Genomic DNA, 27,899 nt, shown 5'->3' on the forward strand with positions numbered 1-27,899 from the left:
GTTATTTACCAGTTGTCAAAAAATCTATAACTTAATTAAATAAACTTGTTTTTGTGGGGGGTTTTTTTTTTTAAAGATTTTTTGTGTTTTTTTTGTATGTGTATGTTTATTTGTGTGTGTGTGGATGTGTATGAAACATGCAATTGTTTGATTAAAAAATTGAAAAACGCATTTTTGTATCTTCTGTAAAAAATTGCATTTATTATTGTATATTCTTTTTTTTGTAATTAGTTTTTTTAGTTACTTAAATTTTGTATGTTTTTTTTTATACATTATTTTTAATAAAAAATAATTTTAGCGTTAATTTTAACTTGAATTTTGATTTTCGCTGCTGGAAATAAATTCATTTTTGTTTTAAAAAAAATTGCACAAAATACTTTCAGGATTTCCAAAGAAAATGCAAAAGCTTAAAAAAATGTTAAGGAAAACCTTTGGCTGCAACTGTTGCTGACGCGCTGCTCTTTGGTTAATTTGATTAGTTAAATGATGATAGTTCCTGCATCGGTGGCGTCTTTTTTCTTAGCCAGTAAATTCCCCCAATCTGCCCCCCTGCCACCCGTCTGCCTACGTCTGCAACAATCCGTGCCCCTCAACAATTAAGAGTTGCCGCATCGCTGCCGCTGCCATTTTTATTGGCTTTGGCAACAGCAGCTGCTGCTGCCAGCACTTGCAACTGTTGCTGTTGTTGCAATTGCTTTTGCAACTGTTGCAACGCCTGCTGATGCAACTGTTGCTGATAGTAACTACTGACTGCCGCATTGCTGCTGCCATCATCCAGCAGCTGTTGTTGCTGCTGTACATCATCATCATTCTCATTATTATCCTCATCATCATCAACATCGACAACATATGTGTGATGTGGTGGTTGTTGTTGCTGCTGTTGCTGTGATTCATCGACCAACTCATCCAAGCCATCATCCAACATATCCAGATCAACAATATCTGCAGTCGCAGTCGCTGTCGACGCTGGCTGCGCTGCTTTGGCCGCAGCAGCGCGCTGTTGACGTTTAAATAACGAACGCATTGCAATTTCCGGATGCTTTTTACGGACATGCTGGCGCAAGTGATCGGCACGCTTGGTGCGATGCCCACAGACCGAACAGACCATCGACTTGCCCTTGCCGCACTCTTGCCGCAAATGGCGACGCAAGGTGCCGTGACGTCGATAGGTTCGATAACATTGCGGACAGGTGAAGCTCTCTTCGAGCTGCAACAAGGCGCCACTTGAGCTGCTCAGCATCGATTGAAAGTTATCAAATTGCGGTGCTTGAAAATGATGTGATGTTGTTGCTGTTGCTGATATGGTTGTTGCAACAGTTGCTGATGCGATTGTTGTTGTTGTTCCCTGATAATGTAAATGCATATCGCTGAGACTCTCAACACTGTCGTCCTGTTTGCAACTGCTGCTGCTGCTGTCGTGTTGTTGTTGTTGTTGTTGCTGCTGCTGCTGTTGTTGATAGCCTGAAATTTGTTTTTGTTTTGTTTTGTTTGGTTGATATATCTCGTATATAGTTTCAATAATTTCTTATGTATTTCTTGCTCAGTTAATAATTGTATTTCACTTTTATTTGGCATGCTTTTGGTTTTTTATTTTTAATTTATTATTTTTTTTTAGTATAAAATGTTGCTCAGTTGTCAAGGCAAAGGCACAAAACAAGCAATGATTAGTTGTTATCAAAATGCCATTAATAAATATTATTATTCTTTCTGTAAGCATTATTTTTTAATTTAATTTTGTTAATTTTTCTATATTTCCTCACGTTGTTTTTTAAATTAATTAATTAATTATTTTTCTTTTTCTGTTTGTTTTACGCGTTTGTCAAACAAAAACAAATTTCAAACAGGCAAAAATTAAATGCAAACAGCAGCGCAGACAGGTTAATAAAAGAACAAAAAAAAAACGGATAAACGAGGAGAGAACAGAGAAGAAGGCAGGAGTAGAGTAGAGTTGAAAGAGAGACTTGTGCAAAAGCGTTGTCAAGCCTCTCTTACGTACATGTGTGTGAGTGGGGGTAAGGAACGTAAGTATGAAAGAGAAAAATAGACAGAGCTTTCGTTAAGTGGCGTTTTGTATGAAAGGATGAGTATGAGTGTTTTGGTGTTTGTGAGTGCAAGTTAAACGTTGGGCAGGCACAGGAGCAGCAAAAATAAGAGAAAGAGACAAACACACAAACACAGGCAGGCACTAGCATACAATATAAAAGAATTTGGCTTTCATTTTCATTGGTTGATTGGGACTTTTTGGATTTGTCTGTATGTCTGGTCAGTGTTTATGTTTACGTATTTGTGTTGTTGTTATTTTCTGTATATTGATAAATTAAAAAAAAAGAACACTTTTTTCCGACTGATTTCGACTGACTTTGCTGCATTAATAAATTACACACTTTAATCATAAAAAATACTCTAAAATATATATGCTATAATTAGGATGTACGTATATGTAATTTTTGGAAAGAGTTGGAAACCTAAAACAGATATTTGGTAATATGCTTTTTGACCTTGCAATGTCGATTCAATGAATCTTTACGCTTGAACCCCGCATCACAAACCGCACAACGGAAATTCTCCAACTGGCCGCACTCGAACTCAATGTGACGCTTTAGCGCCGAGAGTCGCGTATACGAGTTGGGACACTGTGGACACTGCAGTTTGCCATCGTCCCGTTGCTCTGCGCTGCGAGCGAGCGTCGCTGCCGAGCTGCTGCGCTGCATTAGCGGCGCCGGCGGCGGTGACATTAATTTTTTCGACGCCGCCGCCGCTGACACTGATGCATTTTTCCTTTTACGTGATCGCAATTTGCTGCGTCGCAGAGTTGGCGCTGAAGGGATCGGGGGTGGAGGTGGAGATGGAGATAGCGATGGCTTTAGCAGCAGTGGCACATTGGGCTCATAGTAAAACGTTGCTTGATTTAAGCTCAATTCAAGCAGACCTGCAATGAAATTGTGTTCGCAAGAGCAAAAGGCAAAGAGAAAGAGAGAGAAAGAAAGAGAGAGAGAGCAAGGTAAAAGCTTGTTTTGTTTTCTTTAACTACATATTGCACGACGACAACTTTTGCATTAAATTTCAAAGGCAAACACAGGAAAGCTTTCTAAATTCCTGTTGATACACACTCACACACATACACACACACGTTTCCATACTACAAACAAAACTTTCATAGTGAACGAAACACTTTCTCTAGTTGCTTTATTACCTCCATTTAATCGCTTACAAACAACAATAATTGATGTGTACACACTACTTAAACTACAGCTCTTCTCTTCCTTCTTTTTTAAATCTTCTCTTCTGCTCATGTTCCTGTCAATGAATTTAGTCTCTCTTTAACATGCCCTTGTGCACGTAATATAAATGATCTTGCAGCTTGAAATTATAGTGAAAACCTCGTCCGCACATGCGACACACATATTTCTTCGGCTGGTTGCACTCTTTACGCATGTGGCGCGTCAATGTGCCCAACACTTGATACCTGCGACCGCAAGTCTCGCATACATAGGGCGCCGACGCCCCTGACGACGTCGATGCTGACGTCGCTGTCGCTGCCGCTGTTGCTGCTGCTGCTCCCAAGGCGGCGTTAGCATTTCTAAAGAGAAACAACAACAACAAATTGGACAAATTGCATTTTGAGAACAAAAGCTCAACTTCTGGGCACGGTTGCCAGCTTGAAGCAAATATTTGGTACATTTTGAAAGAAAAGTAAAGGGTATAAAAAGGACCATTATGAATATGGGTACCCAGTACAAATGTACCAAATATGGCAACCGTGCATCTGGTAGAGTCAAAGAGAGAGTTGTAAGAGAGTGAGAGTGAGAGAAAGAGTGAAAAGCTGACAATTTACCTGCGCGGCGTTATCAGTTTACTGCTGCCACTGCTACTGCTGCCCAATTTGCGTTTGCGCCTGGACTTGTTGCGTGTGGAGGCGCCTGTAGCCATCGACTGGGAGTGGGACTGGATGGTGGTTGTGGTCGTGTTGGTGGTGCTGGCATTTGTCTTTCTTCGAGTAATGCGCTTTGAGCTGCCACGCACGCCTGCAATTTCGTGGCAACAAATATGCCAGAGTCGAGCGGCCACATTGTAGAAAGAGAGAGAAGAGATAGAAGAGAGAGAGAGAGAACATGGCTCAGGCTTAAGGCAACACATCAACAACATCAACAACAAGAAACTCTTATAAAAGAAAAAAAAGCTCAATAAACAATTATCCCTAAAGCTCGCTACACTGTGAAAAAAGCTCTTAAAACGCTTTCGTTCTCTGCAAAAATAACCGTTTTTCTCATTTACCATGCTGAACGAATTAATTTGACTTTTTGATTTCAGTTGAAATAATTAAGTTTTATTTGTTTTAATCATTTTTGTATTGTTTTTATTTCTGTTTTTTGTTTTGTTTTGCATTTTTATATGTTTTGCTTTCGATTGTAACAAAAAATATGTAAATTGTATGTGTGGTACATAAAGAGAGATAGAGAGAAAATGGTTTGTTTGTTGCATTCAGATCAGGCACTGAGCCGGTGTGTGTGATGGTAGTGATCTTGCAGCTTGAAATTATAGTGAAAGCCCCTTCCACACAAGTGGCACACATATTGCTTGGGCTGATTGCACTCTTTGCGCATGTGGCGCGTCAATGTTGAAAGCGTTTGATATCTCCGACCGCAAGTCGGACACACGTGCAAGGACGATGACGTCATCGACATCGACATCGATATTGATTTTGATGATGGATGGCGGCGTTTTTGCTGCTGTTGCATCAACATCGATCGGCTGGACTTTCTTCGGGCATTGAACTTTAAGCTTTGATTTATTAACATCTCTGAGCACAAATATTCCGAGAATGAGGGGAAAAGAGAGAGAGAAAGAGACACACAAATAGAGAGTGGCTTTAAGCAAAAAAAAATAAACAAAATCTAGAAGCTGATTCTATTAAATTCTCCTATACTCTTCTTCTCATTAAACCTTTGAAAAAAGCTCTTTTCTTAAACGCAAAAAACAATCTCACTTAATAATCGACATTATTAATTAATTCAAATGTTGCAAGTACAAGTTGAAAGCAAGGAAAAGCCCAGTTTAAGTACAATTACCAAACTACAAAGTAAATAGATGGAAAAAAGTAGTGTACTACATACATATACATATTGAGAGAGAAAGAACTTAATTCCAATTTTTTGATTATTAAAAACAACCATTAAAATTGTGATATCCTTGTAGAGCATATTAATTTTATATAATTTCATAATTATCGTATAAACTAGTTTATGCGCACACAAGACACACGAGAGCATTAAGAGCTAACAACATGTGTGTTTACATGCGAGCAGTTATCTCAAAAAAGCTTTAATAACGTTGCAACCTAAAAAAGCACTTGATTATTGTGCTTTTATAGGCCAACTAACACACACACACATATATTAAAGTGGGTCAAGGCCAAAAAACAAAACAGCTTTCCAAGAAACTAAATTACACCTAACACTAGAGTAAAGTTTTTATCTACGAAACCAAATCCATAATCCTTCAGAACGCCTTATACAAATACATGTTACACATATTTTTAGAACTGTTTCTCTGTCTATAACTGGAACTATTAAGAAATTTGATTATAATAGAGACGATAAAATTGATGACACATTGCTTTTGGTTGAAAAAACATTAACATTCGCAATGAATAATTTAAATACGAAAATGCATATAAACTTTTGTTCAGGGAATTATGTGTTCTCTCAAAATTTGTTTTTTTTTTTTATATTTAGATAACATGCTAATGAATCTGGAAATTCCCAAAACTTGTTTTCTGTTACTGCAAGTAATAAAACAAACCCAAAAGGAATCACACTCATCAACTACTTAATTATTGTTCACATCATCAGAATCATTGACAGTGCATAAGAAGAGAGAGAATATTTGTACCCAGACTAAGAGAGAGTGAAAGGGAGAGATACACCATTATCTTTATGTGGCATATAGAAACAATGGCGCAACAACAAATGATAGACAGCTGATTAAGAATTTTGCACACAAATACACACACACACACACACACACACACATGAAAAAGTGTAGAAAAATCTTTGTCCGACCTTGAACTTGAACGAATCTTTCAAGTTATTCTTATACTCAATTGTTGTTGTTGTTGACAAACAATTAACAGGCGAGAGTGTAAGCCTCGAGCTGTGACTACGACATTATAGCGGTACGGTATAAGCCGTCGAGGGGAGGAGACCTTATAAATGATGAGAAAACAAGCTTAAGACGACCAGGGGTAAAAGGTGAAGAGAAGAGAAACTAAAAGTGGTGAGTGGTTTGACAAGACAAATGATGCACATAAAATGGGATGAAGAAATATATAATGAATATATATGAAAAACTCTAGTCTTGTATATTATTTTTTTGTATAAATAGCAGAGTTATGTTCTGGAGTTCTTCCTTAAACTTCTTTCACTTTACATTTGCTGATCTGTAAACACAGTGTTTTCATGTAGGAGCATAAAGAATGGCTGATCAAAGCAGTGAAAAATTATATGAAACACAACACAACATAAAATATGCTAAGTACAAATTGAAAAGTAAATCAAAATGAACATATTTGTATTTTTTGTGTTGTCCTCATTTTGTTCATGTCTGTCTAGGGATTTGTGGGAATTTGTTCATTATTGTGTCAGATCAAATGCCTTTAAAAAAAATGCATTTTGTTGGCACAAATTTTCAAATTTCCGTACAAAAACAGAGAATGTGACCTTAGGATCAGAGCGTATTGCAAGGTAAAAATTTAAGAAGAACAAAAATGTAATATGTAGTATTAAAATATGTGTAGAGGTATGTATACATACAATATATATATATAAAAAAATATTTATGGTTGTAAATTTAATGTGTATACACTTAAAAATAATGCAGCGAAACGTAGATAATGAAGGTATGATTATATTTTGTAGATAGTTGGTAGTTTTATAGCTTACCCTGCTGCCGGCGTTATAATGTAAGCAACAACAAAATTGCTCAGCTTTAAGCTTTTGCTAAAGCTTCGCTCACTATTTCGTACATTACCTGAAAACGCTGTAATTTTTTTTCTTTTGGGATTTTTCTTTTCTTTTTTTTTTTTGGTAAAAATATGTTGTTTTTTTTTCCTTTCAGATGGGTGGAATAGTTGATGGTGGGTTGGTAAAAAGGATATTGGATTGGAAATTTTGGGTACAAACATAAATGAACTTAAAATATCAAAATTAATTTCATTTTGTAGGCACTTCGCTCAACCGATACCGTCAAGCGAAGCTATACTTACCTGAACTCAAAGTAATCCAACTCGGAGAGACCACCACCAACTGTTTGTAGGGGACGCCACCTGTCAAGTACCAGCTAAAGCAACAACTGTACCTCACCATCCGCTGGATGGCTACGTGCTTTCTTAGCGGCATTAACTTGATTAGATGACGTAGATGTCGATGTCCTCCTCACCTTTTATAGATGCTCCTTCGATTCTAACAATTCTTTGATACTTTCATCTTCAGCTTCTTCTTTTGACGCTGCTTACAAACACTTGTTCACTTCAATCGTTAAAGTTTTTCAAAAGAAACGAGGCGCGAACCGAAGCAAGTGCAATGGCGCTCTCAGTAATCGGTTGTCAAGCCAAAGAGAGCGCCGTGTGCATTTTACAAACGATCAAAGAGCGAAACGCGCACGAGAGCTTTATGGCAAAAAGAAGCTTGCCAAACGAAAGGAAAGGCTTACAGACTAGCATAAACATAATGGATAACACAAATCAAAGTCAATAAATGAAACAAAAAAAGTCCCGTCAACCAAAATAAAGCAAAATAATATATATACATAGATATATATATGTATGTATAATGTATAGATAAATATACATAGTACTAAAATTACAATTTAAAAACTGCATGCGTATTTTTGTTTTTTTGTTTTTTTTTTAAATATATAGTTTAAAAAAGAATAATAAAAAAAAAATCAACTAAAACTGTGTAATAAACATTAGCTCGCGCTGGAGAGATAGAAAAAAGAGAGAGACATAGGGGTAAGGAATTGGGGTACAGTTTGGTGGTAGAGCTCTAAACGAAGACGAAACAACAATTAATGTTGGCAATTATGTAAAATGAATGCGAATGGCGCTTAAAAGCAAATGTAACAAATATGATAACATACAAATTGTGCCCATTATTGTGTGTGTATTTGTGTGTGGGATTATGTACGCGTGTGTGTTCGTGTGTTCTTTTACAGCAAAAACAAATTGTTAATAAACTGGCAAAACTTGTAGAATAATTCAAGTTATTTATTTAGTTTTTGTTAATTAGCTTCAAGTGTTCTAACAGCAATAACAAAACCTTTTGACGCAACACTAGAGCTTTTCATTGTAAGAGAGAAAGAGAGAGAGAGAGAGAAAGCACACACAGAGAGCGGGAATCGCTCATTCATTTATAGATCAACGCTGGGTCGGTTTCTGTAATCCGCTCAAAAACACACACGCACACAATAACTGATGTTATCACTCACATACACACACACACACACACACACACAGACACGCAAAGTAACATAATTTAAGACTAACTTAAAATGAGACAAAGTCGGAGCTGCAGTGTGTGGTATAGATGTATGGTGTGCATGTGTGTGTGTATTGTTGTTTGAAGTGCGCTTAGAGAGCTAGCGTGTATTTAAAATGTCTTCGTTGGTTCAATTTGCTTGAAGCGAATGAGTTACAGAGAGTGATGTAGATATGAGAGTAGAGCTTGCGGCTTATGTTAGGAGAAACATAACATTATAAAAAAAATAGTGTATGTGTTTGTGTACATGTAAATATGTGTGTTAAATATAAATTAAATAATTATAAAATGTTAGAACCAAATGCGGCACAAAAACACCAAATACATAAGAAAAAAGGATTAAGCCAAAAGATTACGATTATTTTATATTATTAATAATCAATTTGTAATAAAAAAATCATACATAAAACACATTTCATAAAGCGCAAATGAATTGATGGGATGATTTTTTGGGGTTGTGGGATGGGTGAATAATTATTAAAATCAGTTAAATAGTGGGGGTGGTTTGAGGAAGCGTTTCTTTGGGCAAATGTTTTTGTTTTGTGGATTGTTGGTCGTGTAATTTGTGTATGTGAATAAGTGTATTTAATTTTTTTTGTTTTGTTTTTGTGTGTTAAAAATTAAATATAAGTAGTTTAATTTATAATAAAATACAATAATATATACAGGAAAAAACTTGTTATACGAATTATGTGTGATCAAATTATAAAAAATTAAAGTGTTAAGTTAGTGATTTAATTCAAAAACAATAAAAAAAAAAATAAAAATAATAAAGTAATTAAAATAAATTAAAGTGTAGTACTTTCAACTTGCACAAATTATTATACTTTTGGTTGTTGTTAATCATTCTTTGAGTGCGGCGAGAGCAAAGCGAAACAAAAACAAGAATCAAAACAAAAAACTAACTTCAAAAATTTCATTTTATTTTTGTTTTACGTAATTTTAATACATCTATTGTTGTTTTAGTTTTTTCTTGTCTTGATTTTGTTTGCTTTAAACTGTACCGCAATGTATTTTGTCTTTACTTTTAGTATTTTTGCAAAAATATTCTTATTAGTTTTTATCTTTCTTTCTTGTTGCTTGTTTTTTCTTTCTTTCTATGCTGCGTATTCTGCCTAACCAAATATTCTTTCTCAACGTTTAAGAGCTTTTTTCTCGGAGCACGACTTTCATTATGAATGATATTTTTATATGCGATAAAATGTTTAAAGAAATGATTATGTTGATTCTTTTTTTAGATTTAAATAACAAGTTTTAAGTGGAAGTAGAAGTAGAAGAAGACAACAACAAACAAAATGTGAATATGAATTAAAGAGTTGTATGATCTTGAAATACTTGTTGTCTTTATATTAATAGAACTTTTTTTAGTTCATTTTATTATTTTAATTTAATTTCTTCTTCTACAACAACTAATTTGCATTTGAAATTTGTAGCTGGTCGTCGTGCTCTTCTGGTCTAACCAAAAACTAAACTGTATTTTTTTTCTTTTGCTTTTTCATTTGTATATCATATTTTAATATATATATAGTAGTAGATAATGAGTTATATATTTTGGGTATATAGCTCGGTACTATCTTTCAGTATATAGTATGCAACAAAAACTCACCTTGTGGATCCCGTTGCTGTGCATCCTGTGCGGCCATTAGTCCAAGTTCATCCTGAGATCTGTCGTGTTGCCATGCTGCATATGCTGCAAACAACGAAATACATGTTTTCGTTAATAAATGTACCATTTTTGTATATTTAATTATTTGTCCTCACCTTGACTAGATCCTTCGCCACCCTGACTGGTGCCGGCTGCTTGGTCCAGCTCCTCCATTGTCATATCCTCCTCATCCAAAGTCAAATCCTCAACATTCTCATCGTGCGCATCTTCATCGTATTCGGCCTTGGGCTCAATTACCATTTCAGTTGTTGTTATGCTATTATCTTTGATCTTTTGTTTATGATTCGACTTGTCAAGCGGTATCAATTGCTTAACGACACCCGTGTGGACTGCAACGGCACCACTTGCACCACCAGCACCACTTGCCACATCCATTTCATCAGCATCGCCTTGGGCGCCTTGATTCTGTTGCTGTTGTTGTTGCTGCTGTTGTTGTTGTTGTACATTGTCGGTGTTAATGGCATCGCTTGTTGTTTGTTGTTGTTGCTGCTGTTGTTGTTGTTGGGCGCCCTGGGCAGCTGTCGATGTTAGTTTAGCGCTTTCAGTCTTTTTGGTAACGTTACTGCTGCTGCTGGTCAATGGCTGGTTCGATACTTGGCTGCTGCTGCCACATGCTGCATTGCTTGCTGCTGCTGTTGCAACTGCTGCACCTGCGCTGCTCCCGCTGGCCAATTGAGTGCTGACCAGAGCGGAGGCGGCGAGGCTGGCGCTTGTTTGTTGGAGGATTGACTGATTGGAGGCGGCGACTGCTTGCAGCACTGACGAATTCGAGTTGTCGTGAATATCTGCAACAGGTTGCAACATAAAATTCAGCAACACTTACACATTACCAAGCAAACAAACAAACTTACCGTTTTCCATGCTGCGGCGTCGCACTTTTCGACGACGACGCGACGGACTGGAGGAGCCTTCGCGTGAACCGGACACATCACCAGATGCATCCATGACACCACCAGCACCGCCAGTTGCAATACGCGCACGCTTTGTCTGCTCCAACGTGTATTGGCCGCTCAGCTTGACGCGATGATGTGAATCCGGTTTGTGGGTAGCTTGTTGTTGTTGTTGTGCTGCAGCAGCTGCTGCTGCTGTGCCGCTGCCACCGCCACTGCGATTGTCGGACAGTCCCTTAATCTGCAGCGATTCGGCAGCCTTGAGCAGCGCGGCCAATTGATCCTGCGAGATGTTGACCTCGCCACGGTACATATAGTCCATCATGGCGCGCAGTTCCTGATACTTGACATCCTTGAGTATGAAAATTGGATGCTTGTCGTACTGTTCTTGCAGCAATGTCTAAACATTACAAAAAAATTACATTTTAGTAAAATTACTTTTACTTAATAATATTAAAGGTTTTTAATACTTACAGCAAAGTAGGGACTGCATGCTGATAGTACCACCTTGTGGGCTTTGAGAAATTTACCCTCGGCAGCGAGCGTGCAATCGACTAGTGTCTCATTTTCCAGCAACGTGTCAAATACGCTGATTAACGTGCTCTGATGGTTGTTCCACCGCAAACAAAACTGTTGATCGTCATCCATTTTGGACAGTGTATTGTAACAGTTAGTCCAAGGAAACAAAGAGAGGGGGTGGGGGAGAAGGGAGGAGCTTTATTTCCAGCCGACCGTCGTCGTTCGACGTGGCTTCCGTTTCGGTTGTGCTCTCTGCCAAGCACGATTTTCTTTTACGCAGCTTTCCGGAAAGTACTGTATGGGAGGAGGGCAGCTTAACGTTTGTTTTGTTTTGTACAGCTTTAGTTGAAATGACTGCTTCTTCTTCTTTTTGTTCGTCTTCTTCTTGATCTTCTTTTGCTTGTCAAATGCTTGTAGTTATGTCAATTAAAAACTGCAATCATAACAATGGAAATATATGCAATCGTTAGTTAAAATCTATTCACAAAAATCAGTTAAACAATGTTCACACACACACACGGAAAGCCAGACAGAGAGGGATAGAGTGAGACGCCTAACAATGACAACAACAATAGCAATTAATTACTCGCTTTTATGTTTTGCCTCTACCAAACGCTTCAAGGTCAAGTTCATGTTTTTTCTGTTTTTTTTTTCTCTCAACTACAACAACAAAAATTGTTGTCTAGTATCTCTTTTGCACAGACACAAAGACGCTCGAAATCTGAACAAGATTGTTATTATTATTATTATCTTTTAATATATACAGTTCCAGAAGCTTCACAAACATACATTTTTTTCTATACACAAGAGCGCCCTCTATGACGCCGAAACACAACTGCAAATGCAATTTTTTCATATTCGTTTCGTAGCTTGCTTTCAAATACTTCTTCTATCTTTACTTTTTTTTCAACTTTGCTCATTCCAACGGCACTCGTCAGCACACACAAACAATCACACACACAGACGACACTCTCTCACTCACTCAGTCAGCGAAAGAGACGAGAGAGCCCAAGTACAAATGCTCGGCTAACGGATTTTGTGGCGATGTTACAGTTGCTAGTGTTGGAGATCGATGGAAACGATAAATGACGACAACGAGACGTTGCGACGTCGACGCATCGTCAGCTAACGAGGCAGAGTAACAGCATGAAACATAAAGAGGGGAAGTTTCGCAGTCGCAGCCGCAGCCGACGTTCGCGTCGTCACAAATACATCTTTATGTGAGTATATATGTGAACGAGATGAATTTGTGTGTGCGTTCAATGAGGTTTTTTCTAGTGGGTTTTTCGTTGTGGAAAATTTCACAAGCAGGCACACACAAACAACACACACGGAAACGTTTATGATTTTTCTGATAATTTTAAAGTTGAAGTATGAAGCAATCGTTGCCAGTCACAAATTTGTGTGTGTGTGTGTGACGTTTATATTATGGTGAATTTAAAAATAGAACATTTTTCATTTCATCAACACAAAAACTCGCATACACATGCATATAATGCATGAACACAAAAATGTGGGGGAACTAACTGCACACAAAAAATGATTTCACGATTTTGTTAAATATTTGTCACTTCACAAACTTACTTCAAAATTTCTCAATGCACATACAGGAAAGGAAAAACGATTTTCTTTTTCGATATGGATTTAGTGTTGGTTGCTGCTGCTGCTTAATTGTGTGTGTGTATGTATATATGTAGTATTGTATGTATGTAATTTTGTTAGCAAGCAAACCGCACGCGTCGCGATCTGCCGTGCACACACAAAAACCAAACAAAAGCTCCAAGCGCACGAAAGCAACTGAAACGACGCAAATGTGCCAGCGACTGAGAGACCCTTATTCATATTCGCCGCGACGCTTCGTCGACGCTCACTCAATGCTCTCTCGCTCTCGGCGCGTTCGTTTTGCCATACTCGCTCACTCACTCGCACACACCAATATGGCCGCCCAATGCGAAGTTGCTGAGAGCGAGCAGTATGCTCGTGTGCGTGTGTGTGTGAGAGTGAGCATCACATATTTGGGGGCACGTTATGAAATTGCCAAGTAGGCAGACGACAGGCAAGGCAGGTAGGTAAAAAGGAGCCTTGTTAAATACTTTGCAGTGAGCGTGCCAAAGAGAAGAGCACAAAATATAACGGGAATATATCATAAAATCACAAACGCACACACACAAAACATATATACATATAAACGAGGGAAACTGGCAAACATAAAACGAGCACTTGAATTCGCCGTGAGTGAACCAGACACTGCGACCAGGAATGAGAGAGAGATAACGTGGCAGAGTTTTTGAAGTATTATGATGATGATGCTGCTGCTGCTTTAGCCACATTTTCAATTTTCAAAATGGAACCGAAAATTAAACAAATAAAATAAAGATGTCAGCTACTGATGACACTGCGACACGGCGAATTTGCATGGAAATTTTAATGAAAAGGGGAGCGCGCAAATGCATCTTGCTGCCATTCTTGTTGTTGCTTTTTCAGCGTCCGTTTCCTGCCGTAATTTAATCATCAGCATAAAAACAGACGGACGTGGAAAGCAGTAGAGGCAGCAGCGACAGCTGCAGCACGCTCGCTCTCTTTCGCTCGCTTGTTCGTTTTTATGGCCCCTGTTCGTCCGACCATTCGTCAGACTGACAGAGCGACATAAAGAAGTTCTATAGAAAACCTAACTGTGCCCGTGCACAATTCTCTCCAGCACCACAAAGAGTGCAACAGGGACAGCAACATATGCGCTACGTGACGCACAACAGACGATGACGTTCGGCTTTTCGCTCGGGCTCCCTTTTTCACAATTTGCGTTTGTTCTTGTTTTCGCCAAGTGAAAAGGAAGCAGCCGATCAATATAAAATACAATGGCGAAAAACCCAGGCTGCTGCTGCTATTATTGTTGTTGTTGTTGCTGCTGCGTTAGGAACTGCTGCTAGGCAAAGAGAAACAAGGTGGAGAAAAAGAGCAGGCGTAGGGTGCCGTTAGGCGGTGCAGTAACTTTGTGTGAGGGATCAGTTTTTTCTATTTACTTACATACATATGTACAGAAATACTTTACTTTTGTATTCAATATGTATGTGAACTTGTGTGGCATTTATATATGTATGTACATAAGGTGCAAGACATGCGCAGTGGCGCCATCTGCTTTTAGTTAGAGTAACTCTTACCCCAAGTGGCGTTGATAGCGACAGCGACGTCGACGACGTTGATGATGCATTGGCTAGACAATGCCAACGCTTTGCCGCCCGCCTCAAGCCGAGGGTTTTTCCTACGCACACACACACACAAGCTAAAGGGGATTTAGTAGTTGTTATTGTAGTTAAGCAACAGCAGACGGCCACACAAACATACAAAGATATATCACACCGACAGGCTGAGAGAGTTGATGAGAAAAGCAGTAGGTAAAAACGGGAGGAAGGGCGGTCGGCTCAGTCGGTCGGTCTCTGCTTCGTTTTTGGTCTCTGCTTCTGCCTCCAGCAGCAGCAACGCATGCAGCGGCGACAGCAGCAGCAGCATGAAAAAGGATCTCTCTCGCTCGCCCTCTTTTGCTCGGCTTCGTCGCTCACACACACACACACACATGCATACAACTTTTAGTGACGCACGCTCTTTGCACATGCAAGGTTTTATTTTTGCGCAGATGGTGGAGGATTATATCGAAAAATGGGATCCTTTTTTCCAGCGCAGGCAGAATGTTCTCCTCGTATGGTTGTTGTTGTTGTTGTTGTTTTCATTATTACTCTTTGCTGTTGAGCGAAGTTGTATGTTGGAAAAAAGTACAGTTGGACCCCAAAGAAAATTTTGTAGATGACTCGCGCGCTTTTTGTGCTTCTTCTTCTTGGCGTTTGTTCTCAACGGATGTGGCGCCTTAACCAAATAGTATAAAGTCGAATATTGAGCATATCAAAACAGCAACAACAGCAACCACGTTGAAAATGAGTATGAGTAATAGCTAAATAACTGTGAATGTGTTGAGATCTACTATCAAACGACGTCCAAATGTTATTTGCGGTACGTTGTTAGCGAAAATCTCAACGTTGTTTATTTTAGCAATTTACAGTTAAAGTGCTACGGAATTGCAGTTACATCCGTTCCACTGTTTCAAATGCAATTGCCCGATTCTTTATATATATATTTGATGTATTTATGCATGTAAATTTAATGGGAGACAATGAGTATTATTATGTGCTGGGATCTACTATCAAACGACGTCCAATATTTATTTTTGTGGTACGTTGTTAGCGAAAAACCCAACTTTTGGTTTTTCTTTAGCAACTGAGTTTATCAAATGCTGAGATCTTCGGAGTTTTGAATTTCCCCCAACACTTGTTTTATATTCAATTGCGTGTAATGATTAAATAATGATTGGGTGATGGATTTTTTTAATCTCAAATATGTATTCTTAATTTTGAAGCTATTGTGCTGGGATCTACTATCAAACGACGTCCAACATTATCATATACGGTACGTGGTTAGCGAAAAACCCAACTTTTGGTTTTACTTTGGCAACTGAGATTCTTCAAATGTCGAGATCTTCTGAAGTTTTTAATTTCCCCCAACATTTTGTTTTATAATCGGTTGCGTATGTTTGATAATATATATTTCTATATATGTATTCTTAATTTTAAGGTTATTGTACTGGGATCTACTATCAAACGACGTCCAAAATTATCTTATGCGGTACGTTGTTAGCGAAAAACCCACTTTAAATTATAATCTAGCAACTGCCGTTTGTAGAATGCTGAGATTTTGCTCGACATTTGCATTATAAGCAGTTGCAATTAGTATGTACTATATTCTCTTTCTGAATTAACATTTTATTGTGGAGAGATCTACTATCAAACGTAGCGTTATATCAATTTTCACGCAATGTTAGCGAAAAACTCTCCTGAAATTTAATCTAGGCACTCGAATCAATCGAGGTTGAATGGCATAGAACTCATTAAATCAGGGATTCAAATGCCAACAACTGGAGTGCCACGCACGTAAATTGAGTATTAGCGATAAAGGTAAAGAAAAAAAATATAATAATAATAATAAAAGGTTCCGTCCTAAGCACGCGCCAGACGGTCCCAGGATCCCAGACCGCTTACAGAGCAACCCCGAAAACTGGTTAGGCCGGTGCAACCAAACAAGGGTCCAAAAACACTAGAGGGTTAACTTTTGGGGGTTGCTGTTGCTGCTGTTGCCGACAGACAGACAACCCCTAAAAGTGTGATCCCCCCACCCTCTCTCCCACTGGGCACGGGGATCATCAAATGTTAACAGCCAACTGTCGTGTATTCCCTTTTTTTCCACAGGAAGTACGCGCGACAGAACAGGAAAAGGGCAAGATACATAGAGAAAGAGAGAGAGAGGGAATTGGTAAGGATGAGAAGATGGGGAAACTTCAACGAACCAAAAAACGAACAAAGTAAGTGAAAATTCTCTGTTTCTGTGAAAGATGCTTGGAGCTACTACAACACAAACTACAAATGATTTCAATTCATTTCTGTTCTGCTCATTATTTCTTTTTCAGGTGTGCTTATGGCTGGCTCATTTCTGTACGGGGTTCTGTTCTAAAAAGTCAAAAGAAAAACCGGTTTCGCAAAATACAAGAACTGTGCCATTTCGAAAAACGGGCGGCAATTCAGCTCGAGTTGAGTTGGCAGAAAAACCAGTTTAAAGAAAAATAAACGCATACAAATATACAAAGAACATACACACATACACAAATACACACACAAGGCGGCAGAAAAATCGACAAGACACACTGAAAAACAAATTTAAAATGGAAATAACTTGAAAATAAAAATCAAAGAAAAGAAAAAATACTTAAAGAGGAGTTCTTGCTAAAAAGCCAAGAACAAATACACAAATAAAAATACAAAAAAAAAAGTTTCCCCCCACAAGATTTGCATAAAATGGAATTTATCTTGTCGCTTGCAAAGCTGAGCAAGACACACACACATACACACACTAGAGACTCAGACAAACACAGATACAGACATAAAATTTGTATATTTACGACGTAAAAATAAACGCCGTTCGCCGCCTGGCAGTGACTTTCAATAATTTAATTTCTGGCAGCTAAAAAGCAGCAACAACAGCAACGGGAGGAGGTCGAAGAGGATGATGAGGAGACAGTAGAGGAGAAGGAGCAGCAGAAGCAACAACAACAACAACAACTTGAAGCAATCACAGCACAGTCTAAAACAGCCAAAGAAATCGCTTTAACGTAGGCGTCGACGTCGCAGTCGTCTCATTTTATGATATGTACGGATTTTATTTGCTTATACCCTACATATGCAAAAAGGGCCAAGCAGGGTCGCTTAGATACGGATGCTGATCAGATCATATCGGTACTTTATAGCTTAAAGTCAGAACCAGCCCTAAAAATAAGAGTTAAATTCCTAAGCCGTAAAATCATGTTAGAAAACTCGAAAATTGCATTTACTATTTAATTATTTTCTTTATCTCTATATGTATTTTTATTTATAGCAAAACAACAATTGTAATACACTAAATTTTGTTATGTACTTTTATTGGATTATATAATTTACGTTCAAATTTACTTTATTACTTTTTGACAGCTTTTTACAGGTAAATACCACAGTCGTTCAATTTTAAATTCTTCTTGTGTTTTTCAAAGCGATCAGCAAGCAGAAAATGTCGTTGTTGCCATTAAAAGCCGGCAGAGAAAAACGAAAAACTCGTTTTTTCTTAATTTTTTTTTATTCATTTTGAAAAAGCCATTTAAAGTGAATGTTAAGGGCTTGTGTTTTGTGGCTTTGAGCACAAGTTCGAGAGTAAAGGGCGTCTCTCTGAATTGAATGAGTTGGCTGAAAATTCCAACCACAAATGGCAAACGTTGTTTTGTTGTTGTTGTTTCGCCTATCACACAACAGAGAAGCTGCCGCTGTCATTTGTCAATTGCCAACTTCCAAGACTTTGTCTCGTTGATCTGTGGATTATGTCCGTCCTCAGTCTTTCCTTTACTTCTCTCCTATCTCCATGTAGATGTTTTATTTTTATTTTATTTTTTGGCATGTTGTAATTTGAAAATGTGGTCACGGCAGGTTTCTGAATGTGTGTGTCTTGAGGTTTCTTTATGACAGGTGATGTCTGGGGCGTTACTGTATTTACAGATCATATTTGCATATGTTTAAGAAAATTTATGAATATGCCAAATATATAAAGTGTGAAGTGTTAGAAAGAGAAGATAGATTCGCTTGTATTTTATAGGTAACAAAATGTTAAGAACTTTCATAAAAGAATCAATCAATATGATTTATCGATAACATATTTTATCAGAAAAGTTTCCGAATTTCTAATAGCTGGTTATCGATATAAACATGACTAAGTTCAACTCTTTATTTTCTTTTTTATTATTATTTTATTTAATGTCACTAGGCCTCGTGAAAGTGAAATTGCGAATAAGAGACTAAATAAAGCCACAAAATAATCAACATCAAAAATAAAAAAAACAGTTCAACGAACTTTTTGGCCATTGACACAGGCAAAACAACAACAGAGACAAGAAAACTAGCTGAAGGCAAAAGCAAAGAGCAGCCAACGATAACGACAGACAAAAGTTTTGCCCCTCGTTTCGCATTTTTTGCACATTTTAATTTTTGTTTACTATAAACAACAAAATCAACTACAATAGTAATAACAATAATAATAATACACATCGTAGGGCACATAGAATTTATAGCTGAAATGCCAAAGTATGCGACAATAAATGTGTAGGTCAGTGTTGAAATTGAAGAACACAAATAAAACAAAAACAACAAAAAATGCAAGGTCGTTACGTTAAAAGAGACGTGGGTGGGTTAATTTGATGACCGAGACTCAATAACTGAACGAAAAATGTGATGAGCACACACAGATATACACATTGCAGACAAATAATAAATAATAAACAAAACGTTGAAGAAATTTGCCCTAAAATAAAATGTAAAAGAAAATAAGAAACGAAGAAAACAATTCCAATATAAGTTCTTCAGCAGCATTTTTTGGGTTTTTTTTTTGCTTATGTATTCCGTCTTATTCTTCTTTATTTTTATTTTTTAGCACTTGTTGCGCAAAAGCTTTTATTTTTTGCTTTTTGTGCGTGATGTCTCATTATTATTATTGTTGTTGTTATTATTATTGTACTTTTGTTATTCTGCACATGTGCGTAGAATGTAAACAAATGAAACTTTTAAGCTGCACGACAAAAAGTTCAGCGCGCTTGCAATGTGTGTGAGAGTGTGCGAGTGTGTATGAAATTTGGCAACATCGCTACCAACATATTAAACATGGCGTGCGCACATAAGTGAAAGATTATAAAAACGACAAAGCAAAAGTATGCGTATGTATGTGTGCAAGGCAAAAAAAACAGGCCGAAAATATGAAAAATGAAAATGTAAACGTGTCTGTAGAGCACGTACGTACACATGAACATACATACATACATACAACCCATACAGCAAGAGCAAAAACAACAACAACAAGCAGCCGCAACGAAGTGAAGTGTAGCGCAAAGTGGAAACAAAAATATGTGGCGGGCGGTCGAGCCGACAGCGGAAAGCTACAATAAAGAGAGCATACGAAGCGCCAAAGTCTGTGAGCGCGCTGTGTAGAGAGATTTGTGTGTGTGTGAAAAGTGCAGAGAGAAAATTTCACGCTTTTTCTGTTGCTCGCGTTGTTGTTGTTGCTGTCTTGAACAAACATAAAACGAAAAATGAACGAAGTCAGCCGAAGCCAAAGTGAGAGGGAGTAAAAAGAGAGCGTAGCCCGCCAGCAGCAGCATTGAAAAATATTTTTGATATTGTTGTTGTCGTTGTTGTTTCTACTGGGTTGCCCATAGGGGGGAAAAACCAAGATGGCGGCCATACATAGAGCTCAAAACAGCGACACATTTTTCTTCCATTGTACATTTTTTGACAACGTGCTATTTTAACAATTTGTTCAAATTTGTTCATTACGTACACACATTGTTTTGAAAAGAATTGCATTTAAAAAGCTCGCTTTAGAAGTTTATGCTGCTGCGCACATCTACATATACGTTCATACATACATACATATTCGCCAATTAGAAAAAAGCTTATGTAACGACGAGTGGTCGTTGTGGCACTCACTCTTTCACACCAATCGCAGGCTGCCTGGCTGCATACAAATGGAGAGAACGTACAATTTTCACAGCGACACTTGACCTCATTTGCATGTTTGTGTGTGTGTTTATGTGTTCATTAAATTAATGAAAATGGCTTACTTCAAATTACAAACATACAGAGACATGTGTATGTTTGCCGTTGCACTAAAAAGCTCTGCAATGCAGTGCAAAAAAGCTTTCACCAATAACGCATGAAAAATCAATATGAAAGTGAGGCGCTCTCTCATGCACTCAGTCACACAAACACACACATGCAAACTCGTTGGAAATATTGATTTTATATGCAAAAAAGACGGACAGCGAGAAAAAAAGAGAGAGACGGACAATCAATTGCACAAATTAGAAAGTACAGTTCTAAGTCTATTTAAAAATATATGTACATATAATGCATTTAAGTTGCTCGTTTTTAAGGTATACACACCGAAATAGAATCACAGGCAGCACATAGTCGTCGTGTCGTTTTGATTAGATTTTGTTGTTTTTTTTTTTTAAGAGCTTTGCACATCAAAATTATGTTGATACACACACACACATTTATATATATAGATATAGAGACGCACGGTTTGTATATGTGTAAAAGCGCGCGGGAGAAAAAGCAATAAAATTGAATTTATTTTTATTAAAAAGCCAAGTTTTTCAGTTGAGTTGTGTGTATGTATGTGTAGTTTTCCTGCTGCTGCGGAGTAGCAGCCCGCACAACAAAATGCGAAACGCGCGGAGCCACTGAAGAAAAACTGACGACTGACGAGCGCGCACGAAAAGTTTTCTCGTCTAGCCACACAGAGCCAACGAACGAAGTTCCGAACGAGAGAGAGAGCGAGCGAGTGAGTTGAACAAGTTAACCCAGCTGGAACTGACTGCATTACAAGAGTACTGCTCATGGCGCAACATTTTCACCACTTTAACTTGTTTGAGTGCCAATCGGACAATTCATCTTGTCAAAGTATTAAGTTTTATGGGATTTTTTGAGTTTAATTAATTTACTTAAATGAAGCGTTTTTCATATATATATTGCATAAATAAAAAATATTTTAATATTATATTAGCAACCACTTTTGACAATATCCAACTGGGTAACTTTGACATACATATGTATATTAATATGTTATGTGGTTGTGTGTATGTGTGCGTTTGTGCTTTGTATGCTTGGCGCGCGCGCAGAGTTGCCAACAGCAATCCGAAAAACTCAGCAGCGCATGCAAATCCAAAAATTATTTGTTGTTGAAAAAAAAAGGCTGACTTGGTGGCAGCATTAATTAGCAGCCTCAGCTTAATTGAAGCAACTTTGCCAGCTAGCGCTACGACTATTGATAAAAATAGACCTACATACATACACACTACTTATGCATGTATGTATGTGAGCTGACAACTCTGTCTATGTAGTGGAGTTCAAAAATATCATTCGTTGTGGTCGCTCGCTATTGTTGTTGTTGTTGTGCTGCTCGCTCATGTAGGGGGCGAGATTTTGTGTGTTTTTTTTTTGCCAAGGCGAAGCCATAATGTTCACAAGAACAACAACTGCCGTTGCTAAGCTATCTTTCTCTCACTTCTTTGCTCTCTCGCAGTATCTCCTTTTCTATGCATACATATGTATGTATGTACATATATTTGTTTGTCAGTATGTGTGTGTAGGGGGAGACAGCATGTAAAATGATTTTGTATGCATTGCATTTTGTACTTAAAAAGTGCAAATTATTTTGAATGTGTTTGAATTTTTTTTAATGATCGTTCATGCGCACACACACTCATACATACATACATACAGAGCCGATTTATTTTAGGTTCCAGCATGACTTCATCGAAAATATTTTCTTGTGTTCTTCTCCCCACCCCCTTTCTAATAAAGGTATGCGTACATATAAATACATACATATGTATGTATGTACATACCTATGTATGTGTATAATTATGTACTTTAATTTTTAACGGTGTTGTGTTTATCCCTTATGTATTTGTAATTAACGCATTTATGTGAAATTCTACACGCTTGATTAAAAAGCTCTAAGCGGTACTAATTGAAGAAATGGAGACAGTTGGGGTGCGAATTCTCGGCAGTACTTTTTAAAGTTATTTAGCGATCTTGCATGTGAAAGGACAAAGGATGATTAATGTAAGCTTCAATATACTTGAATAAGTAGGGTTGTATGTATGTGTACATTTTAATTACATAGCAACACGTATCGCATAATAAGTAACTCACCTGCATTCAATGAAAAGCTCTCTCCTCGCCACCTCTCTCTCTCTCTCTCTCTCTCTCTCTCACTCTCACTTAATGAGCACAAACTTCAAGTCGGTCACGTAGAAGCTTTTTCCTTACGTTTTGCAGTTGCCTCTATTGTTACATTTGTCAAAACGGCACGGCGCGTCGTCGACGCTGGCGTTGGCGGCACTGTCACCTAGCGGCCTGCTGCAATGGCAGCTGCGTCCCACACACACACACTCTCTCTCTCTCTCTCACACGCACACACACAAGCGTATGATTACACGAAAAACAAACACACAAGACAAGTGAAAATCAAACACTGACAATTATCTATGCACAAGCACACACACATACATATATACTTATTATGTTATTTGCTCGTTGCTGCTTTTTAATTATAATAAATTATATTTCAACTGCGGCCTAAGGGCCATAAACCAAATCGAACGACTTTTGTGTTTGTTGCTTTTTCATTATTCCTCCAGCTCACTTTATTGCAGTGCTTTGTTTTTTGTTGTTTATTTTTAAGCTTTATGTAAGCGAGTAACAAAGTGTTTTACTGTCGTTTAGTTGTTTTGTAGGGGTGGGGAAATTGCTTACGTTACGTTATGTATGAAACGAGCGCACTAACAACACACGCTATATTCCTGAGAGTTCCGTTTGTTACTGCAATAACAAAAATACTGTGATGGCGAGTGCGAAGCCAATGCCATAAGAATAAGAATAAGAGTCAAAAAGCTACAAAACCCCAAACACACAAAAGCACACAGCATATGCATACCCGAAGCTCATATTTTGTTGCTTTTTTATATTCTTTGCGTTGCATGCGAAAAACGAAGATCGCTCGTGAGTGAGTGAGATGGTGGCGGAGGCGGAGGCAGCAGTGACTTTGCCTTGTGTACCTTTTGTACGATTGTGTTTGTGTGAGAGAAGTAGCGACATTTGCTCGTCATTGGATGGGGGGTTGGGAGAGGAGAGAAGACCAAGTGGAAGTGCTGCTAAATGGAAAAGTAAAGAAAAATTTGGTTCTTAAGTGTATGAGTTGCCATATGAACATACAGTTGGTCAACTAAGTATACTGACAAAATAAACATGCACATATTTGCTTATTTTATTTTGAAAAATAGTTAAATTCGATAAAAATAATTTTTCTTAAATTTTACTTGCTTAAAGAACCTTAGACAAAATAATAAAATATTCTAATGAAAAATAAAATAAAAATCCATACGAAATATATATTTTTCAAAGGGAAATTGTCAAAACGCTTTATTGACTAACTGTAGGTATGTATGCAAATAAAACTATATTTAAATATAGGAACTAAGCGATTTACATATGGAAATATAAACGTGTGTATTGAATGGATATAATGTACATAAATATGCACATACATACATATGTGGTTACAACGGAATCCAAAGGAAATTTACTATTTCTGATTAATGAGACATAACAAACACATTGTTGTATTAATAAAGTCGGTGTTGTCATTTGTTCATGAATCAAATAATAAACATTTATCGGAATAATCAAAATTCCAGAGTAGAGAGGTGTCAAGAAACACAGAGTTGAAAGCAAACCCTTCAGTTATGTTATTTATTTATTTTTTGATATTTTATGTACATCTTGTAACCAGTAATAGATTGATAGAAACGAAGTGAAGGGTCTTATGAAATGGTTAATATTCGAGATGTCTCAAATGTATACATGCAAAATTTTATTAGAAATGCTTGCTATGAAAGCCCCATTATCTATAAATACACCTCATCTTGGGTCTTGCATACCCCGCGTTTTAACAACTAAGCTGACAGTCAGAGTCATAAGTCTGTGTTGATGTATGCGTTTATGTACACTCAGAAAAAATTCAAGATTTCCGTGAAGTAGGGGAAAAAATTGAATTTTCCATTTTTTGGCCAAATAATGATAAAAATGACATTTCAAAAGGAAATCGGTTGAGTTTGGACAAAATCTATGTATTTTTACATTGTTACAAAAATCTCAGTTCAAGTTTAAATTTCCCAATCCCGGAAATCCGAACGTACGTTGAGTACGAGATGGGATTAACTCGACTTTGTAAGAGTTTGAAACACATAAAAAACTCTGTTGTTTCTGAAAGTATCTCGGTATTCGGTTCTTGACAGAGAATTTTCATTCGGTTACGGTTTCAGTTCCGGTACTAAAGATGGAACGGCTAGTTTCGGTTAACAGTTCCGGTACCAGTTCCAGTATTTTTCTCTGATCTCAACCAAACTCACAGATTTAATATTAGACTTGGTCTAATAAAGTTTCGTTAAAATTGTACTATTATTCAGTCAGAATTTTAAATTTAAGTTAGATTCATAATTCATTTGAGAATTTTAGTACACGGCAATATTCAAATTTAAAGTAATTAATTTTCGAAAGACACATTTTTCTGAGTGTACATATGTACATATTTATGTTTTTATGTATGTAACTACTTATCATATGAATCTGTTTGTTTCTAAACTTGTGACTTTCTAATGGATCGTCTAATGTACATACAAGCATGAATACATACATATAAATACATACATATGTACATATTATAAATCTTTCCACTTTTTCTGGCATTTTAAAATTTTTTTGCATTAACAATTGCTCAAACTTGATTTGGATGCTTCTTAAAAAAAATAAATGATTACTTGTTTAAAAGCGAGAAGAAAAAAAATCAAAAGCAATAACAACAACAATGGTAACCATAATTGCGTTGAGCTTCTAAAAGTTGTGCACATTATTAGCAACTGCGTCGCTGTCGCTGCCGCTGCCGATGTCTCTGCCGCTGCCACCGTCACTGTCGTTATCGCAACTTCAGCCTGCGCCGCCGCCCGCGTAAAAGCGACGCTTCGAGATTTGGCGCGGCTTTAAAAGCTGCGCTGCAAGAAATTAACAACAATAAAAGTTGAAAATTGTTTGCCATGACAAAGAAAATAATCGTTAAGCTCGAGTTTGCTTGAGGTTCGTTCGGTCTGGAGGCGAAGACAGTCGAGAAACTCGTTTTGGATACTCTTTGATTTGTTGTTATTGCTTTTTTTTGGCAACACTTTTTCGCTTGTCCGTTCAGCGGGTAAAGTGAAAATTGTATGCCTCGCCCCGTCAGCAACAGCTACAATAACAACAAATGTGAATTCTTTGGGCTAGTGATCGCTACATAAATGCCAAATTGAAAGGCATCCATGGTTACATTTTATATGTAGCTCGTTCAATATTTCAATGATTTTCTGTACGAACTTTATAATGATTCACCTGCTGGCCTTATGATGTGTGCGTGGGAGTGGGATGGCTATGCAAACATATGCATATGTATGTTTGTGTGCATGCTTGTCTGCTTTTGCCTGTTGCTTTATTCTTGAAACTTCGTTGGGTTTTTACGCCGTTGCTTCTTCTTTTGGCGCACACAGCTGTTCCATAAAAATTCCTTAACGTTTAATTTTAGCAACAGAAATTGCACAAGAGGGAAAATTCAAGAAAAAAATGTTTATTTTTATTATTGTGCAAACTCATTTACATGCACACATGCAAAATCAACAAAAACAAGAGCAGCACAAAGCAAAAGGAAGCAGGCAAACTTTAAGAGAGAGGGAGAGAGAGAGAACGAGTGAGGCAATAGCAACGTGATGCGTGGGAGGGGAACGTCAACTCTACTCTCGGCTATGCTTAACCTTGAAGTCATCGTTTTCTCTCTGTTTGTTCTGTATTCGCGCATTCGCTGCGGCCGTTGCACATGCATACAAATGTAAATTTTACGAAATGCAAAAACAACCCAACGGCAACATGGCTACGGCTCTATGTGCATGTGTGCGTGTGTGTGTGTGTGTGCCTGTGCCCAGTGAAGAGCAGATGTACAACGTTGGGCTCCCCTCTCATCATTTTCCATTTTATGCGTCCCTCTCTCATTGATGTTGTTGTTGTTGGCTCTGTTCTCCATTAATCTGCTTTTCGTTTGTACCTCTGCGAGTGTATGCTTATGCGTGTGTGTGTGTTGGGTTTTTATTCTCTTTATTTTTTGCATTTCATGTTCATTTCCTTTTGTCAATTGAATTTAATGGAGTTGGGACTGGAAATGGGCGTCTGCGCCAACCAAGGGTGGAATTGATCGATCAACTTGATCACAGAACCATGCAAGAGGGAAGCGGGGCCTTAGGGGTTGCTTAGCTGGCTCGTTCAGCTCAGTTCGGTTCGGTTGGCCACAAACCGAAACGGAGGGAGCATCTGTTGTGCTCGGCAGCTGTTATGTGCATGTTTTTTGTTTGGTTTTTATGTTGCCGTTGCCGTTGCCGTTGCCCTCTGGGGGTAGGAAAAACCCTAATGCATCAAGGTCCCAGTTGCCAGCAGCCAGGACTCTCTGTCTCGGGCCCCTGCCTGCTGTCATTATTCACACATACACACACAAACACGCGACACACAACTTGAACTGCCAGGGATCCAATTAAGTAACTCGATAAAGATTGAAAATCTTTGTATTTCTACAACTTTGTCCAAAAGCTAGTTCAAATTTGCTATGTAGATTCCTATATATCCAATACAGTTAAAGTATTTTTTATTTTTGTATCGAACCACTATATCATTTAGATAATTTGTATTTGGAGATATCTCAATATGCACTTGGGTTCACTCAATACATCCTGTCCAAATTTCGGTCACATTGGTCTACTACACCATATAGGTGCCAGAGGAGCGATCGGTCGAAAATCAAGCCTAAGCGTATATGGTATTGTCTGATACATACTGACTAAACTTGGTTAAAATTTAACCCCTATTGCATATAGCTTCCAAAAAGAACGATCAGTATCATTGTTTCGAATCTACTTAATGCCGAAAATAATCTGTCTTTTTGTTTTTCTTAATTTTTAAAAACATTTTCCAATTCAATATCAAATATTCAGTCCTGCGTTACGTTGAACTTTTACCCAGGTTCCTACGCTTATCGATTTAG

The 27,899-nt window shown here is 37.7% G+C and overlaps 1 protein-coding gene across 23 annotated transcripts in view; it reads right to left on the minus strand.

The window, feature by feature from the left end:
• Positions 1–23,677, minus strand: part of LOC117783624 (longitudinals lacking protein, isoforms N/O/W/X/Y) — a 71,292-nt gene extending 47,615 nt beyond the window's left edge. For 4 of the 23 annotated variants that reach the window (XR_004617376.1, XM_034621114.1, XM_034621113.1 and 1 more), the window contains exons 1-5: positions 21,164–21,509; positions 11,568–12,045; positions 11,055–11,493; positions 10,299–10,988; positions 10,144–10,227 (exon numbers count right to left, since the gene is read on the minus strand). Coding sequence is in view for 22 of the 23 variants with exons in the window: in XM_034621114.1 (XP_034477005.1) it covers positions 10,144–10,227; positions 10,299–10,988; positions 11,055–11,493; positions 11,568–11,741 (1,387 nt within the window). In the remaining variant the exon portion in view is untranslated. Of the gene's footprint in view, positions 1–470; positions 1,462–2,093; positions 2,930–3,152; positions 3,581–3,835; positions 4,026–4,408; positions 4,802–10,143; positions 10,228–10,298; positions 10,989–11,054; positions 11,494–11,567; positions 12,046–13,196; positions 13,448–21,163; positions 21,511–22,942; positions 23,219–23,545 lie in introns of those variants that run through there. The other 19 variants (XM_034621111.1, XM_034621110.1, XM_034621105.1 and 16 more) reach the window with 12 other exon arrangements.
• Between the last annotated feature and the right edge of the window lie 4,222 nt (positions 23,678–27,899).

This window comes from Drosophila innubila (genome assembly GCF_004354385.1).
Source record: "Drosophila innubila isolate TH190305 chromosome 2R unlocalized genomic scaffold, UK_Dinn_1.0 1_C_2R, whole genome shotgun sequence".
Lineage (NCBI taxonomy): Eukaryota > Metazoa > Arthropoda > Insecta > Diptera > Drosophilidae > Drosophila > Drosophila innubila.